General features: G+C 39.2%; 1 protein-coding gene across 4 annotated transcripts in view; it reads right to left on the bottom strand.

The window, feature by feature from the left end:
- The window catches only part of LOC139937868 (tight junction protein 1-like), a 74451-nt gene that overhangs the window by 30098 nt on the left and 25239 nt on the right, over window positions 1-19114 (bottom strand). For all 4 annotated transcript variants that reach the window (XM_071933232.1, XM_071933235.1, XM_071933234.1 and 1 more), the window contains exons 4-9: window positions 9886-9939; window positions 9008-9129; window positions 6741-6843; window positions 5710-6072; window positions 4769-5105; window positions 3403-3460 (exon numbers count right to left, since the gene is read on the bottom strand). In XM_071933232.1, coding sequence (XP_071789333.1) covers window positions 3403-3460; window positions 4769-5105; window positions 5710-6072; window positions 6741-6843; window positions 9008-9129; window positions 9886-9939 — 1037 coding nt within the window. The remainder of the gene's footprint in view (window positions 1-3402; window positions 3461-4768; window positions 5106-5709; window positions 6073-6740; window positions 6844-9007; window positions 9130-9885; window positions 9940-19114) is intronic.

Here is a 19114-nt window from a genome sequence, read left to right as displayed (position 1 = left end):
ACTCGTTTCTGAACATTTTCTTCAAAAAATTGCTTTTTCTCAAATGATAAATGTACATGTTTTGTGCAGAGAAAAAAAAAGGGATGAAATTTTAGAACCCTCATTAATTCACTTTGGGTTTTTTAAGTGCAGTTTGCTGAAAATACAAGTAGACTGGTGCTGCATGGGAATGTGACTTGGTTAAATGTAGAATGAGATTGGGAACCAGTCTACCTCACAAAAAAAACAGAGGATCAACTTCTCCCACTTTGCAAAAACGCTGACGCTCTCTCGGCTACAGGCGACGTAGACCCCTGGAATAAGAACCGAGTCATACTCAGGCATTGATGCGGAGCTCTCACAGAAAACAAAGACGGTTTGCTTGCCCAGCCAGAGACGTGATGCAGGAATGCGCAATGTGACCGGCCCTCTATTGACGAGGGAGTAGGTGCGCATGAGTTGAGAGTGTTGACGTTGTTAGAGGGCTGTGGAATGCCTGGTGGAGGTCGATTGGGGGAGGAGCCATGAGTTAGAATGAGGTGACTGGCTACATGCATTTTAATAGATGTTACAACACGAATCACCTATTTATTTGAAATACCCTTACAGTCTGATGATCACCTCGCCATTAGGACAGTACACAATAAATACTTTGATTCGAAAACCTTTGTCAACGTCCCAAATTCTAACTTTTCAGGTAATGTTCTTAAAATGATTAATGGTAATGATATTTTCATGAAACCGACGGATAGGAATGTTTTGTATGAATAAAATTCTATTAAGACAGCATAAAACAACATAAAATAAGTATTATGCTACGCGAACCGAGTGACACTGTCTAAAACATCCCATAAGATCTCATTCACAAACGGACGACCACAAACGAACAGCGCCCTCTAGTGGAAAAAAATAGCGTCTTCTAGCTGTCATTGACATCAATAAGTCAATGCATACCATTATCATAGATAACCATTTTTTTTTACTCTCAGCTGAAAAAGTTGTGAGGAGAGGTACGCTTTTGACTTGAATTCTTTATCACTCAATATTTAGAGTAAAATAGTTATTTAGTGTTATCTATATGATGTCTGTTTTGGCCATTAACAGTAACAATTAACAGGAGCAATCTAAAACCGCTCTTTACTAAATGAATCTCACACTACGAACATTACATGTTTAAACAATGTTTGTTCATACATTCTGTGAACAAACAACTTTTTCATTGCGAAATAGCAAAAGTATAACTGCCAAGCAAATCAAAGATATTTTGTGCAGCGTTTTCAGTTTCTGTGACACTGAAAGAAAGGAAAGACTTTAGAGGAAATCAAGCAATCAGCGGAAAAGGTGAATGCCCATCCTGAGATGAAAGGTTGTCTTCAGAGTATTGTTTGTGGAAACAGGATGTAATTGGGAAGTGGTAACAGCTGCATCTTAGATCTCAGGGCGATGTCGATGCAAAAAGGTCTACAGGCACTACAAGGAACGAATATCCCTATACATGTGGACAACTGAACACAGTTTGATTGGCTGCATATTGTGCCGCAGCACCTTGTAAACCATAGACCTTTATCACGGTGTGGTCATCTTGATTTTACTCTATACCAACTCATTGTAATCAAACTGAGGCTGGACGAAATATTAGTCTGGTGCCACCATGCGCAGTGAATGTTAGCATTCATTACTGTTATTGTAAACAGGGAACATGACCAAGATGGTGACAGCGTGATTAAGGTCCATCACATGGTGCTACTGCTATTATTTTTTCCAGTTTTATTTTTTAATTTTCCTTTTAATTTACATTGGTAGTCAGACAGATGGCGAGATTAGGTGTAACAAAACTACATACTATTCTAAATCTCAAACATATGTAAAATTTGTTCAGTTGATTTGGATGGACTGCACATAATATACCCATATCTAAACCATTCTTGGCATAAAGCCAACCATGTAAATCGGATTCCCATCCTGGTCTAAAGACATTGTAGTACAAAACGTTCACTGTGCAACATTTGCCTGTTGCGCATCTATATACTGTTGACAACATCGGGTTGGGAAAGTACTATCTGTGTACATGAATGTGGATGCTATTACAGGTTTACAAATAATGAATTTTTTCAGGCTAACAACTGCGAGAATATTTTCAGGAAATATGGAATGTTCAATTTAACAAAGCGAAGGACAATGCCGCTGACGTCAACTCTTGGAGCTTGCTTTGTTATGCCTCCACGCTGCAACAAAGCGGCTTTACAAATTGAAGCTCCCAGAGATGGAGTTTTGAGAGTGATTACATAACAGGGCTTTTCGTAAATCTCTCAGAAAAGCGCTGGATACGGGCATTCAAAATGATTGTTTTTTTTTACACAATTGAAATCTTTTTCAGCAAAGTTTACTACATGAAATTTTCGTTCAAGCAGGTCTTTAAATGCACACAAGTTTGTGTTTTGGGATCCACTGCAGACATTTTGTACTGGCGTGTATAACGCAGTATGGTATCGCGTGCAATTGTAAAAAGGTAACGTACACAAATTTCCACAATCAATCGTACCAATATGCACATACACAGATTATGTTATATGGGTCATATATCGATTCATAAATGCCATGTGACCTGAATCCTCCAATGAAAGGACTCATTTGGGATAACAAGGAAATATTGACTGCTTTGCAGGGCACTTAAAATTATAGGCCCTAAGTGATGTCAAAACCATGACTATGCCCAAAGCGAAGCTGAGGGCATAGCCATCGCAAAGACTAGTGCCCACTCTGGTACTATTCCCGCAAAACACGTGTGCGCGATCACTAGCCTATATAAGTTCATCCCACATGACCGTGTTTCAGCCAACCAGAATACAGAACGAGCAAGAGGTGTGTTATAACTTACAATATTTCATGGCCATAGAAAAAATATATGGCAAAACGCATCTTGACAAAGTCCTACATGTACATGGTCATTGTGCATGGTATGATGAGAATTTCATAAACAAAATTGTATTAGCGAAGCCATCAAACATGGGTATTTAAAGACCTACATGTTACTAGAGTGGATATTGAGAGAGGAGAACTATTTGCTACAGTGGATGACAAGGGGTCTAGTTGCTGAGTGTATGTAGGAAGGAGAAATGACAAACGAAAACCATGCTTTGTTTTGGGTGACTGATGTTCTACCGCACATGATGGTTTAGTAGTGAGTTAATGAGTACATTTCACGCAGCAAAATCTCTTTCCATGCAGCAATACAGGAGTTCTGAACACCCCCCCCCCCTTTTTAACTAAAAATCCCCCTAAACAAACAAACACAAATGAAATTAAAAATCAACCAATCGATAATAGAAATAATAATCATGAAATAATAATGACTCACTGAAAAAAAAAAAAAACCTACCGGGAACTAGTTTTTAGTTGGATTATAAATACTTATAAACTTACCCCATAAACTCTGTCTTCCCTGGGCTTGGAGGCCGGGGTGGCGGCATTGAGAAGGTTTCTGTATTTAAGGGGGGGGGGGGGAATAAAAAGGTTTTTTTCAACATTCATTTTTGTTTACTGTTACAGTAGAATACTTTCATGGGACAATAATGGCACGTATCTATCAAACAAGGTACTCAAAGCACTGAGTATATACAAACTTTCAGAAAGATAGGTTATTGCAGTGATGAATTCTGAGACCCAATTATTTAGCACCTTATAAGGGTTTACAAGGTGCTACGGCGCATACAGCAGCCACAGCCAGGAACACCGGGGCGAACCCCTTCTCTTATCGATAAGTGCACTGGGTTCTTTAACATGCGTTACACAGCACATGGGACCAACGTGATCTGATATAAGTTATAACAAAAATATTTGTATTGAACGAAGAAAACTTGACTAGAGTGGGCTTGAACCAGGGTCCTTCAGATTAAAGTGCCGGTGCTCTCTGAACTGAGCTAGAATCTAGCCTTATGTTGACTGTCTCCCTGGTTTTTTTTCTATCAGTTTCTTTGTTCAGGGGTGTCAATCAGAAGTCATTCAACCTGTAACTGCCACGTAGCCAGGGATCAGGGCAAAGTGTATGTCACAACCTGGGCCCAATTTCATAGAGCTGCTAAGCACCAAAATTTGCTTAGCATGAAATTTCTTCCTTGGTAATAACAGGATGACCAACCAAATTTCTATTTGTTGCATATTGCTTGTTACTGGTATTCAGCTGTTGTTTGCTTTAACCTGAAAATCACGAGGACATTTGGTTGGTAGTCCTTTTTCTTATCAAGGAAGAAATTTCATGCTAAGCAAATTTGTTTGTGCTTAGCAGCTCTATGAAATTGGGCCCTGGGAAGCAGCAGGAGAGGGATCACCTTGAGGGGATGCCACTTTGTATTTCAAATAATACGAGGTAATAAACCACAAGGGAAAATGACTGGGTACCCTATGGTCCCTTGTGCTTTAACACAAGAAGAAAAAACCACCAAATTATCATCACTGATCTAGAGAGGGATCTAAAGAGTTAGACCCATGTCATCAACCACTAAGACTAGGACGAATATAATGCCCGTCACTGTCGGATAAACCTAACTAAAAGCCGAGTCACACTGCAGCGAAAACGAAAACGACATTCTCACGACACAAAAAGAACGCATTCTATTGGTTGAATTGTTCCACGCAGAATACGCACACAATCATTCAATCAATAGAATGCGTTCTCTTTGCGTCATGATCCTTATCGTATTCGTTATCGCCGCCCTCGTGTGACTCGGCCCTAACAATCAGCAAAATTAGCCGCAACATCAACACGGATAATAAGAACGGAAATGCGTACGTTGTTGTCGCTCTCCTCTGGGTAGTGGAGGTCTTGGTGGTAGAGCGCTGTGCAGTGGATCGTCATCCTGCTCTTGGAGCATCTGATTGGTCAGAGTAGGAGCCTGCGACTGCAGCTGGGGGTCAGCATAACCTCTCTGCAGTGGGGGCTGCTGCTCCTCCCCTCTGCCCAGGGACAGCCGATCCAGACGGTCCACGCTCCGCGAGGCGTAAGCTGGCGTGGAGAATTGTGGCGCTTGAGGCTCGCGGATGATCTCCAGGTTGAGGGCGTTCCCAGATGTCTGGATGATCCTCTTAGCGTCGGAGAGGCTGAGAGTTTCCACGGGATAATTGTTGATCTGAACAGCGATTGGCACAAAAGGAAAACACACAAAAATTCCATTTCATTTATGTTTATTTCATTTATGTTTATCAAATTCAGTTTATATTAGGCCTTAACGGGGCACAGCAATTTTCCTCTGATAAGGGGCACTTCTATGGGGAAAATGTAAATTTGTATACGAACCTGGCAAAGGGCACCACAGCAATTGCTGTAGATGCCGTGGTTTATTAAACGCCTGTCATATGCCGAGGCCTGTTATATTCATCAACTGAGATGACTAACTTCACTTGGGATAATTACATTTTGGTATTCTATGAAATGAGCAATTCAACATTAGGCTGGCAATCATAACCCTGGATTCTCTATGAAACAAATACACTGGTCAAAGCGCACAAGCACTGCACTTCGCGCCGCAATTTTTTGGGATGCTGGCAGGGCAGGGTTTTCCATACATATGGAAAATCGTTGTCTCTATACCATTTTGTGTGTTTTTCAGATTTCTATGGCACTTAAAAAAAGAAGGGCGGGAACTCAGTTAAACAGCTGAAAAAGCTGTATGCCTGACAAAACTGAAAGACAAAAAAGAGACATTTGTTTATGTTCTGGATTTGTTTACTAACCTTGACAATTGTATCCCCTTTCTGGAGCCCCTGATTGGAAGCCACACCGTACTCGCTCATCCCCTGCACAAACAGTTTCCATCCCAGTTGCATCCCGAAGCCCTCGTTGCGCGTCTTGTTTAACGTGATGTACTCCCTCTGTGCTGCTGAGCGGCCCTGGGAGTTGGTCAGAGACAGCTGTGAGCCCATCCGGCGGCTCGGCGGCTGTGAGGCTGACCTCTGGCTCGGGGGCGTCCTCTGGCTCGGGGGCGTGTAGTAAGAGCCGGTATTATCAGTGGTGTCAAAGTGGGGCGGCTGGGAGTACGCCGGCAGTGTCTGGGCTTTAGTGATGGGCGCTTGGGCCTGGGTCTTCCGTCGGTATTCCTGGAGGGAAATAATCATCATTTCAAATATTGTTACAATATACAATATTGACGCGTGTCATGGCTGAGCGGATAAGAACACTGGACTCAAGCTCCAGTATTCTGATCAGCGGAGTGTGGGTTCGAAGTCACACTCGTAAAACTTGTATCCTTAAGCAAGATACTTAACCATTACTGCTGGGACGTAAAGCTGTTGGTCCCGTGTGGTGTGAACTGCATGTTAAAGAACCCACTGCACTTATCAAAAAGAGAAGGTGTTCACCCCGGTATGATCGGCAGCATATTGCGCCACCGCACCTTGTAAACTAACATGGTGCTACATGTATAAAGGAATACATGTAGGTCTCACTTGTCCAAAACCACATGTGGAGAACCCTGAGGGGTATGTAATCAGCCAGGACTACTACCTTTGCAGCAACAGGCAGCAATTTCCAGGTGTTTGGTTTCACCAAAACAATAGGGAACTTTTGGGACGTTTGGTGGCAGCAGACTTACCAGGTAAAACACATTGTTCTTGGTAATGTATGTGTGCTCAGAACTACGTAAACCGTGTTGACATTTAACTGGTAAGTCTGCTGCCACCTAGCGTTTCAAAGTCTCCTATTGAGGGAACACTCCGTAAAAACAGACCATCAAACAAACAAAAAGACAACCAAAGGGAAAACTTACAATGACCACAGTATCTCCTGCACTGCGAAGAGCTCCAACTGCAACAGCGTGTTCCACATTCTCCATACTGATTCCATTAACCTTCAGCAGTCTGTCGTTTTTCCTATTTAACAGATGCAAAGAGAGTATAAAATTAAGTCAACTGCATTCTTTAGAGGCACTGGACACTATTGGTAATTACTCAAAATACTTGTTAGCATAAAACCTTACTTGATAACGAGTAATGGAGAGCTGCTGATAGTATAAAACATTGTGAGAAACAGCTCCCACTGAAGTAAAGTAGTTGTTGAGAAAGAGGTAATTTCTCACAAATATTTGAGTTGATTTTGAGACCGCAGAATTTGATTTTGAGGTCTCAAAATCAAGCATCTGAAAGCACACAACTTGAGCAACTAGGGCGTTTTTTCTGTCATTATTCTTTCGCAACTTCAACGACCAATTGAGCTAAATTTTTAACAACAAAAAATGTGATAGTACAAAACAAAACAAAATCACAAAATAGACTGAAGGCATATATAAGAAGTTCCCAGTGCTTTTGATTGATTTGTTTTCCCCGCTTTCTTTTAGAAGAGTAGTGAAGAATAAATCAAGTTAATAACCGTTGGCATTTGACCACTGATATACAAAGGCTTTTACAAAGCTGTACTGTATTCATTAAGCAGTCATTAGGGACTTGAAATTGAGTGGTGTGTGATCTTGTGTTGAATACCTTACCAACAATCTGTCATATATAATATACTGCATTGATATACGACTTGTGGACAAAACTCTAAGAGTAGGGTTCAGGAAATCATCAAAGCTGATGAAGCCCATATGGTCAAGCAGCTATTGAACTCTACTGTTTCATGATGAACGACCTTTTTGAGAAAAATATTATGGTCACCTATGTTTCCCATGACAAAACTCTAAGAGTAGGGTTCAGGAAATCATCAAAGCTGATGAAGCCCATATGATCAAGCAGCTATTGAACTCTACTGTTTCATGATGAACGACCTTTTTGAGAAAAATACTACGGTCACCTATGTTTCCCATTTGCTTTTACCGAATGCAAAATTGCATTTGGAGGATTTACAATTTTCTTTTGTGCTATTTTGAGGGAGAGAACGCATAAACTTTGAGACATAACGATATATGTACCTAGCACCTGTTTTAGACGACACAAATATACAGACCCATCTATATTTAGACCAGTACACAGTACAAACTGACGTAAACAGATTGTTGTTTTTCTTCGGGTGCAAAAATGTTTGCTTGTGTACTAGCACAGAAGTGACATTTGACGAATCTACCGAGAGCTGCTAACATTTGTATCTTTCAATCAGGAAGATTTTTATACCATAATCAAGGAGATATTTAAAATTTACATGCAGCATAAAAGGGGAAAAGCTTCCATTATCAAAAGTGTTCATCAGAATATGGAAAGATCTGTTTATTTTCAGGGTAAGTTTCTAGTTTCTGCCAGAATCAGGGAGAGGGGGCATTTATGGCAGTATACATGTATATTGTTCTTTTGGGAGACTATGTACAAGCACATGTATAGTCCTATAAAAAAGGACTATCCTGCCTATTAACTTGAACTACCTTAGCACAAGGTGTTATGCTGGAGTACCTGACATGTGACAGTTCAGAACACCTGCACCTCATTTCCTTCATCAAATAAATAGTACCCAGATAAATCGACAGGCTCCCTATCCTGCCATCAACTGTTAGTTCAGATCACTTTTATTCCAGTGTAAACTTCCGAAACAAAGAGTAGCGCTCTCACAGATGTATCAAAACTCACACTGGAAGGCTCAGCCATTATTCTGTGTTATTTGTTCCTCTCCATACTTGGGAAGAACAAACTGAAACTGAATCAGAAACCAGAAATGATTTCGCCCTTTTTTCACACCCTTGATCACTTTTGACTCCAGCACTTTAGACTTTGATCGTGTGCGACTTGGCAGTAATGGCTACAGCAAAATTGTGGCGTCACAATGGGTTAAGGTTTACATAGGACATCTTTAGCAACACCCTTTGGCAACAGGCGTAGTCATAGCCGCCAATAGGTCTTTGTCATGTTGCCTTTATCATGGTCACGTTCCTCGTATCAAATAACAATTATGAATGCAAATAGTCATTTTGAAAACAGGAACCAGACTATTAAGGTCTTCCAGCCTCGGTTTGGTTACATTGGTATCAATGGGAGAAATTAAAGATGGCCACACCGTGATAAAAGTCTATTCAGACACAGCCTTCCCTTTTGCCGGTCTGGTAACTGTACTTACTTGAGTCTGACGTCAGCTGGTCCATTTGGCAGAATGTCTTTCACAATGATGGACATTTCCCCAGCATTTGTTGGGTTGTCGATGCCCCCGATCACTGCCAGACCAAAGCCACAAGTTGGATTCTGTCAAAGTGGAAATCGAGAAAAGCAAACTTCAATTACAATGTTGTTCTCTTTTAAAGGTATTTATTACATGTATTGGTTTTATTATTATTATTATTTATTATGGAAGAGTACACTCATTCTAGTTTCTACACTTTCAGTTTTTATTTCATTTTATTTCATTTTATTTGTTCTGGTTTAAATTTTCTTAAAATTCAGTGGGGTATCATTCTCAGGAAGACTCCAAGTTACAAATTATGCTTCAATATGGGAATTTGTTGATGCTCATTTGAATGTGCTGTTCTCATAGTAAATATATTAAAGGTCAATTTCAGCAAGTAACCTTTCTCAAGGGTCTGATGTATAAGTTAAGTTTTTCAAAAGCTATGCCACATCTACTATGCCATTTTGATGAATTGATCATGCTTGTATTAATAACAAAGTGCCGTTATCCACTGTGAAGCACTATTACATGCTCAAAACATAAACCAATGCACATTGCCCCAACATTGAAACAAAAATTATAATACTTTGTGATTTAACGCAAAAGTTTTTGAAAGTGCTATGGAGTAAAGCTTCATTGCCACTGGGCATAAAGATAATCCATACTTAGAAAAAAATGAAGCTTGGAAAGATTATTCACTTCAAGATGCCAGTAAGAAAGGGATTGTCTGTAATAGTTGGAGCGTAACAAATTTGGTTTAATTGAAAAATTAAAAACAGGATATTTTGGGGGAAATGCGTCTTCCTTCCAAGCAACAGTCCTTTTCTACTTACTCTGTTCAGCCTGACTGATCCATACTGCCATTCCCATGATGGTTCGTTTGATGCCTGTAAACAGAACAAGATTTCCTCAAAGTTAATTTGTTAATTTCTACAAGTTTTTGTCAGAGAGATCACCGTACAGCACAAGGCCCAAGACGGATGGCCACTGCGAGGTGATGAGGGCTACACATTAACTGATTGACAAATCAACTGTCACACATTAATAAATCAACCGTCACCAGGGGCATATTGCGAACTACATGTACTCCTGGGGCTGAAACAGGGTAACTCCCCTTCACAGTCCTTACGGACACTAGGGGTTCAATCACTAGGAGCCTGCTGGTAGAGCAGATTGCACTACAGGCCTGAAACTTCACGGAGGCAGCGGAGGCGATTGCCTTCGCTGCCCCTTGTCATTGCCTTGGTGCCCTTGAAATGCTCCAGTAGAAATGTACAATTTCCTCATAGGGTGCCCCTTGCCAAAGAGAAAATGCCTTGGTGCCCTTGTCCTTTCAAAAATGAAGCGTACAGCCCTGGGGGCACTACCTTCCCAACTTTTCAATGAAACGTCACATGTAGTGAGTGGGTATCGAACCCACACTCTGCTGCTGACGATCAACATCAGATCTTCGGTCCGGTGAATTAGACTGCTCGGCCATGACAAGCCACACTACTCAACCACCATTCAACGACAAAGAAGTGATGTTCACAACCTAAACCAATTTCATTTTACCCTCTGTGTTTTGTCTCTCCCTCAAGAAAGGGGGAAGAATACAAAATAAGTATTTAAACCGCACAACTGTTAAATTCTTTTCAAAATGAATCTAAATCTAAAAGTCTCATTTTTAAGCAAAGCAAATAAATTTACAAACCGATCGATCAAATAAATACTTTAGTTACAACCCACAAGCTATTTTTAGAACTACACACGCCCACTTCAAAATTTTTTACATGTAGGCCTACAAATGATACACATCAAATGTGTTGTTTTGGGTTCTTTTGTGGCTAAAAACAGAACAATGTACCAGATTTTATGAGATGGCTTCATATGCAAGATTGTCCTGAGGTCAGTAGGTTGACCTGAGGTCAATTCAAAGTGAGTCAGGTCGGGTCAGCAGATCACAAGTCTGTCAGTGCGGCAAACATGTGGGAATCAGCTGATTTCTGACAAGCCAACCAAACCATTTTATACAATTGTACACCTGGCGCAAATACCCAGGGTTCAAGCCATCGCTAAGGGCAACTTCTATAAATCAGGGCCAAATTTCATACAGCTGCTAAAAGTACAAAAAGTAACTTAGCAGCACAACAAAATTATGCTTACCATAGTAAAGGTTACCAGCCAAACTACCATGTCACATGTACAATTTGTGACTGGTGTCCTGCTCATTTCTGCTTAGCAGACGATCAATGTTTTCAGCTAAAGCACCTTTATGAAAGTGGGCCCAGGTTTGTGAGGTGAAACAAGAGTTTAACAAAACAGAAATACTGGGATGATGAAGTGTTGGTTTGGGATATGCTGTTGCTTTATTGGATAAAAGTAGATTGTCTTTTGGAACAGTCAGATCTACATGTAGTAGCCAAAGCTTGTGTGGCAACGACACACAGGATGGCATATATCCAACAGTAGGACATTTTTGTACCAGAGGCAAGCTCCTTTGAGGACATTTTGTTTTTACATTTTCTTCCGATTTACTACCAAAATTCTTACGCATAATTTGTTAATTATTTTTGTGTCGGATTGACCATGGAGGAAGAAAGTTCTATTTTCTTCCTCCATGGATTGACCAATAAGAATTTAGAATTACATGTATGTACCTAATGTAGTTGTATCCATTAGAGGCAAGAAAATGTCATTTGAGCATGATGGGAATGCTGGGGTTTTAATGTAAATCTTCCGCAAAGAGTGCAACTTTAAAATAAAAAAATTTAATTGATATTATTATCGATGGAAGCCCCAATAAAAAGGTACCCTTGATTGGAAGTGTACAATTTCAAAGCACATTATTAATTAACAAATAACCAGGCTGTTTCATTGCACATAAATGAAATTCACATTCTAGGGCAAAACAGCATTACTTTTGCTACATAAATAGGCCTACTTCCCGGTTCTAAAACATTTCAGGTACACATGTCTGTTATGACTTGCCATTACAACTGGACAAAGAAGATCCTTGAAGCTTAGTGACTTCTTTAGAAAGAGACACGCCAAAAATATCGGCACCCCTTCCCACCCTGTACCACAGAACAGAAGCCTCAGTTAGCTAAATCCTGTTTTTGAAATTTACAGCGGTTGACTGGTCTACTGTTATGGATTTAAGACCAACCAACATCCCTTATTGCAAAACTCATTTGCATATGAAATCCCTGCCAACTCTCTGTTCAGGCAAATAATCTGGGGACCACAAAGGGGTGTCTCAGGGTTAAGCTTCCAGCTGGGAGAGGGGCGCTGGGGGGTGGTAGAAGAGAGGCGATGAATGGGGGTACACATGTAATGGAGGAACAGTACAGACCCCCTACAGAAGGGTGCGTGTACAAAGGCATTCGTTTGCATGTTTATTATAGTCAGACTTCAAAATGACGTTTTATAACTCTATTATGAAGATCATCGAACCATGGAGGTAGAAATCCAACTGGTTCAGAAATAGATACGTTTACTCCTTGCTCAGGCATGTATGTTTCGTTTTTGAAAGAGCAAGGGCACCAAGGCATATTCTCCTTGGTAATGGTAAAACAGCACCCTATGAGGAAATTGCAAACTTCTATTGGGGAGCATTTGAAGGGCACCGAGGGGCATGGAGGCAATCAAGTCTGCCTGTTGTTCAAATTTTAACGACAAACGGCTTCTCTAGTCAGTCTGCCTTGTGGTTTATATTGACATTTGAAACAAAAAGTCTCATCCCCTTTTAAAAGTTATCCCCAGGCTGCCGCTTCCCAGGTTGTATCGTAATTTGGATGTCATCCCTGGCTACTTGGCAGTTAACGGTTGTATGGCTTCTGACTGGCACCCCTGAACAAAAATATTGACAAAATAGGGACACCGCCAATATAGGGCTAGATAAGCTCATTTGGTAAAGCGCCGGCACGCTAAATCCCACTCTAGTCAAAAAGTCAACCCCAAAACCCACCTCTTTTTTTTTAAATGGCATACATGTAGTACTTAACCAACTTTTGCTCAAACAAGACGGTCAAAGAAAAGGTATGGGACCAAATTTACATTATCCAAAGTGTTCTCATGTAAACGTGTACATATGTAGAATCTACAACTCTTTAAAAACAAAACATTGTACATTTTCTGTTTCTTATTAATTTTCCTGACATTTTTCATGAAAAGTAAACCAGGAATGAGTCAGAGTTGGTCTCCAAAGGCAAAGGTTAAGATTCTTGAAAATAAATATAAATATTAATAATGGTGTAATTTACATAACATTACAATAAATGATGAAATGATGAACAACAATTTAATACCCAACCCAAACAAATTTCATCTTTGTACGGGCTTTCAAGACATCAATATAGGCATTATTATTATAATTTGCATTATTTCATAAAAATGCTTTAGTTTTAAAAAAAATTTAGAAGTATTTTTCATTTAATAACCTTTTGATCATGGAGTATGAAAATGAAATTAATGACATTAAAGCACAGAGTCATTGATCGTCATTTCCTCATAATTAAATTGTGCCTAATAGATTTAATAGATTTAATGGTCGAAGTAGAATGGCACACCTGTTCCTTGTTTTGCAGTAACAAGGAATACTAATTCCCCCAGGAACAACTAAAACTGAGAGATTTAATTTAGTTCACAAACACAGATCAAAATTGTTTTTGTAGTTCCCACTCTGACCACTCTGACCCTTTGAGTTATGCTTGTGATAATGGGTTGACCATGGTATGTCCTTGCCCCTTTCAGGCCATTTATAAATAGCTTTTGAAATCAAGTTCAACTAGGCCCCCAAGGATCACAAATCGGTGTTCCCAAGCTTCGAGCTCCCCCCCCCCCCCCACCACCAAAAAATAAACATTTAAAAAGGTAAATAGATTAACAATAATGGGACTTTGGGTACCAATAATACATTTTTAAAAATGAGAGGGGATTCTAAAGGGAACAAAACACATATTTCAGAAAATATGCCTTTTTGAAAAGACCTTTTTAATAAATATTTTGTGTATATTGTGCATGAAGCAGCAGCCACCATTTTAAACAAAATATGTAAAGTACATTGTCATGTGTAGAACCTGTAGGCCATACATATAGAACTGTTTTTCCTTTTTAAAGCCATTATACGCTTTTGTGAAACAGTATTGTCTAAGTCCCACACTTCGTGTATCACAAATTGTATAAAAAAATAACCAACCTGTGAAAATTTAGGCTCAATCGGTCATCGGAGTCGGGAGAAAATAACAGCAAAACCCACTCTTGTTTCCGCACGTTTCACCGTGTCATGACATGTGTTTAAAATAAATCCGTAATTCTCGCTATCGGGAATTGATATTGTTTTAATGTTTTCTCAAAAAGTAAAGCATTTCATGGAACAATATTTCAAGAGAAGTCTTTCACCATTACCTTCTGTAAACCCTGTAAGTAATTTGTAAATCTGTGAACTTGTTTTCTTTCTTTTCTGTACCGAAAGTGTATAATGGCTTTAAACACACATGTTCATGTGTATAACAATGTGTTTTACTTTGCTCGCAGAACATGCATTCACATAAAAAGAGAAACATAATGAAAGAGGGTAGAAATAAAAAAAAATAATAAAAAAATGTTTTCAGTTCAATAGTCATATTTCTTTCAAATTATTCTACTACTAATGATTCTCCCCAACACGAATGCATCTTTGTGTATATCATTGTTCCATGATTAGATCATCAAAAATAACAATAACAATTTTTAGAGTACAGTAATGATCTATCATGAATTCAAAACAAACAAAATTGAAATCCATCTCAGGTCATGAGCGGAGGTGGGTGTGGCCCACTCCCTACTACTGAGTGGGACCACTCTGGTTTAATCGCCAGGAATCCATTAATGCCCCAACTATGTCAGGAATGTGTCAGCCAAATTGTCATGACAACCACCCCACTGCAGGCAACGGGTGTCAATGTCATTGTGAGCAGGGCTGGGGTGAAGGTCAGTGGCGTGATCTGTCACCTGACACTTAGGGGGGACTCCGAGAGACCTCTACAACGGTGTGTGTCAATGTCATGGTACAAACTGCTCCCGTGAATTGATGATGGCTGACTGTGATGGTGAAGGGTACAGTACCCTCAACACAGTGTTGTGTTGAAAGAAAAGATGAACTACAAAGTGCATCATAAATCAAACATTCTGTAAACAAATAGAGTCTTTATAAATTGTAAACCTTGAAAGGCTGAAGGGCATCATTGATAATTGTCAAAGCACACAGTATCCTCCTTTTATACATTGACGCATCATAAATCAAACAATAGCGCTAGAGAGTTTTATAGCCGAACAGTCAATAAGAGTCATAAGAAAAATAGTGAAAAACCCAATGTTTTCACTGGTTTCAAACATTAGGTTTGGACCCGGAAGATCAACACTTGGTTTTACTAATTTCTTCAAAACTATAGCATTACAGGCAAATGGATGTTTTTCAGAATCACCATGAATATCGTTATGTGAGAGTCACCTGTGCACATTTTATATTTTGCAGGCCTTCACATCCTTTGTCATATTTGTGCGCGCAGTTACTGTGAGCCTGTAGCACTACGTAATATGCATGGAAATAGTAATGATCTTACACACATGTAGTGTATGTACTTTGCTGTGATGTACATGTAGATTGGAAATTGGAAAATATCTAATAGGCTTAACTGTACTCAACGTAATGTACATTGTACTAGAAATCAATATGCCTACTACACAATACATGTACAACAATAAAAGGTCAGACAAACAAACTAAAAGTGAAAAAATATATTACCTATGTAGGGTCTAAATTTCAGTTGTACATTTTGTACTAAGCATTATTCTTGTGTCTGTGATTCCTGTGAACAATCCTCACTGTACAATGTGACATAAATGTAAGCCGGTTAACGGTTGTTTGGCTTCTGACTGACACCCCCGAACAAAGATATTGACAAAATAAGGACACCGCCAATAGAGGGCTAGATAGCTCAGTTGGTAGAGCGCCGGCACGTTAATCCGGAGGTCGTTGGTTCCAATCCCACTCTAGTCAATTCTTTAAGTTCAACCCCAACAATCATAAATGTAAGCCATTAACAAAAACGTCAAATGCTGAAACGTTGTGTTTAGCGTCTGCATCATCAGAGTACGTACAATAGATGTGTACATCTGAACAATATGAAGACAGGGCTAACTGGGGGTTTTGGCATGTGAAGTATTTTTATGTGGAACCTTTATTAGTCAATAAAAATGCGACAACACGAGCAAACGTAGGCCCTACTTGTATTGTATAGAGAGTCATGTTTCTACTGTTTACAATCGTCTGAATTTATCAGCTCATACACTGTACTATGAAGAATAAGACACCCTTGTCGAGTAAATATATGAAGAACGTTGAATTGTATGCAAAATGAACTTTTTCAAATATGCATATATTTAAAACAAGATCAGACAGACAATTTGTGTTCATTGAATTTTCACACTCTGATTTACACAACAAAAGGTTTGTAATTGTATTGGATGATGCCACAAAGCTCTGTTATAAAAGTAGACTAATTCTTTATTGAATTATTAGGGAAACGCTATAAACCTCTATTCTGTCACATTACTGCAGCTGTACATGTATCACACTGATGGTCATTTGCACATTATAAAAACCTTACGTAAGATGTTATTAATATAGAGTGACCTCAATTCATAAGGTGTTTTCACTAGCTTGGGTATGAATTTACAAGGGTTTTTCAGAATGTACTGGTAGTAGTACACTGACAGTATGTTGGTAAAAAATAATTATTGCTTGCTGTTTTGTTTGCTTGCTAGCTGAGACACCATTTTTAACACCCCAAAAGAGGTTTATCATAATGATAATGTACTGGTAGGCCTACTCTACTGTGTTTTGTAAAATAATTATCGTTTGTTCCGTTTGCTCATTAGCTCCAAACACCATTTTAAGTGGGTAGTGCTAGCATTGAGGGGGGATTTCCTTCTTTTTTATAGCCTACAAAATATACATTGTAATTCTACTACACATGTTTGTTTGCAGTGTTTGCCTTTAATTTTTGCACCGACCAGCCAGCATGATCAGTTTGCTCATCATTTAACTGGTCCGCCAATTTGCTCACTTGTCCATGTAGTCATGTAGTCCATGGATGATTTTCAACATTGGAAGTGTCGTGGCCGAGCGGTTAAGAGCACCAAATTCAAACCCTGGTGATTCTGATCAGCAGAGTGTTGGTTCGAATCCCCAGCCGTGACACTTGTGTCCTTAAGTAAGACACTTTACCATTGCTTCGTCCTTCGGATGGGACGTAAAGCCGTTGGTAACGCATGTAACAGAACCTATAGTGCACTAATTGAAAAAGAGAAGGTGTTTGCCCCGGTGTTCCTGGCTGTGGCTGCTGTATGCGCCGTAGCACCTTGTAAAAGCCTTACCTTGTAAACCCTTATAAGGTGCTAAATAATTGGGGCTCAGAAATTATCACTGCAATATTACCTATCTTTCTGAAAGTTTGGTATATTACTCAGCGCCTTGAGTACCTTGTTTGGTAGATACGTGCGCTATATGTAAGACTTCGATATTATTATTATATTATTAGCCAGCTGGACCACTTGGAGTGAGTTTTGACTGATCCTTTCATGTAGGTGTTCTCACTAGCATTTGGCCAGTGTTTCTAAAGAAATACTGCATTTACACATTTTAACTTTGAATGAAGAAGGTTCATAAATTTCATAAAAACAAATAACTACAAAATAACAACATACAACAAACATTTATGAACATGTACACATGTAGGGCATACAGCTACAATGAAGTTTAAAACATAATAGGGCCACAATGTACATTTTGGTGTTTTTTTAAGCAGATTATACAAATCTTTATTTATAACAAATGTTAACTTTGACTGAACAAGATTGATTCATTTTACACTAATTAATGGTGTGTGTGCATGGTGTGAGTGCTTGGCCTATACTGATTGAAATTCAAGCGGGAAACACCAAATACTTAAGTCTGTACAATTGTACTGAATACTGTAAATGGAATATGTAATGTACTTACAAACAGACTTTCCATACCCTATCAAAGTTCATCAGATCCTTTTCACCTAAATTTGCATGGGTCAGTTTCCTTCAATAGTGTACTGGACCATTCTAAGCCCTCCCAACGTGATATTAGTGATGCATGCATGGACACATTTTGCTATCAAATGACGGTTGGAAGGTGGACATTCATTGCTGGGCTGCAAAGTTTTTCCTGAAGAAAGTACGTAAATGTACGTACAAGTTCATGTACAGATACTAATACTACACTAATCCAGGCACTCAGCAAGTAGTTCAATTTTACTACAGACTGTAAACACAAAAGTACACGAACACTGCCTACTTTTAACCCCCAAAAATGTTTACTTTAAGGAATTTTTCCAATCGATCGCTCATCACAAATTGAACTTTGATCACTTTATCTGCGACTCTGCCGCGTCCTAACGCCACATAAGTGTTTATTTAGTACAAAAAATATGATGGTTGAATTTATATAGTGTAGAAATGGAGTTTTCAGTCTTTTGTAGATTATTGTTTTCATCAGGATTGTTTGTGATGTGTAAATGCTTCCACCAGGTCTATGTAAACTGATCAGACTGATAAAAGTGACAATACTTTAGGTAGTCCGAGTTTCAAAGTCTCCATTGGTATGTTTCATTTAACCATGGAGGATGAACTCCATGATTTAACTAAAACAAGGGACGCTTTTTCTCCAGTGTTTTTGCTCACTTTCATAGTGTCATTTGTGTGGTGACGAATACATGCAACTTGGCATGAGAGCGAAGAGAAAAGTTTATGACAGCAACATTAAAAGCCCCCCGAGTACAACACATACTACAAAGTTAAAACTAAAACTGGGGGCGGTTCTACCCTTTTTCAGAGGTGAATATCAAATTATTTTGAATTTTCCTTTGAGTTGTGAGAACGGAAGTTTGAACACCAGTTACTATGGTACTGACACCTACAGTATGTAGCCCACTGTTATTGACACCTGCAATTAAATTTTTGTAACGCTATTTACAAAGTGTAGACGTGAGAACTAAAGAGGTCTCACAT

The sequence above is a fragment of the Asterias amurensis genome, chromosome 5 (assembly GCF_032118995.1).
Source record: "Asterias amurensis chromosome 5, ASM3211899v1".
In the NCBI taxonomy this organism is placed as follows: domain Eukaryota; kingdom Metazoa; phylum Echinodermata; class Asteroidea; order Forcipulatida; family Asteriidae; genus Asterias; species Asterias amurensis.
The sequence above is the reverse complement of the archived record's forward strand: the minus strand, read 5'-3'. Positions and strand labels throughout refer to the sequence as shown.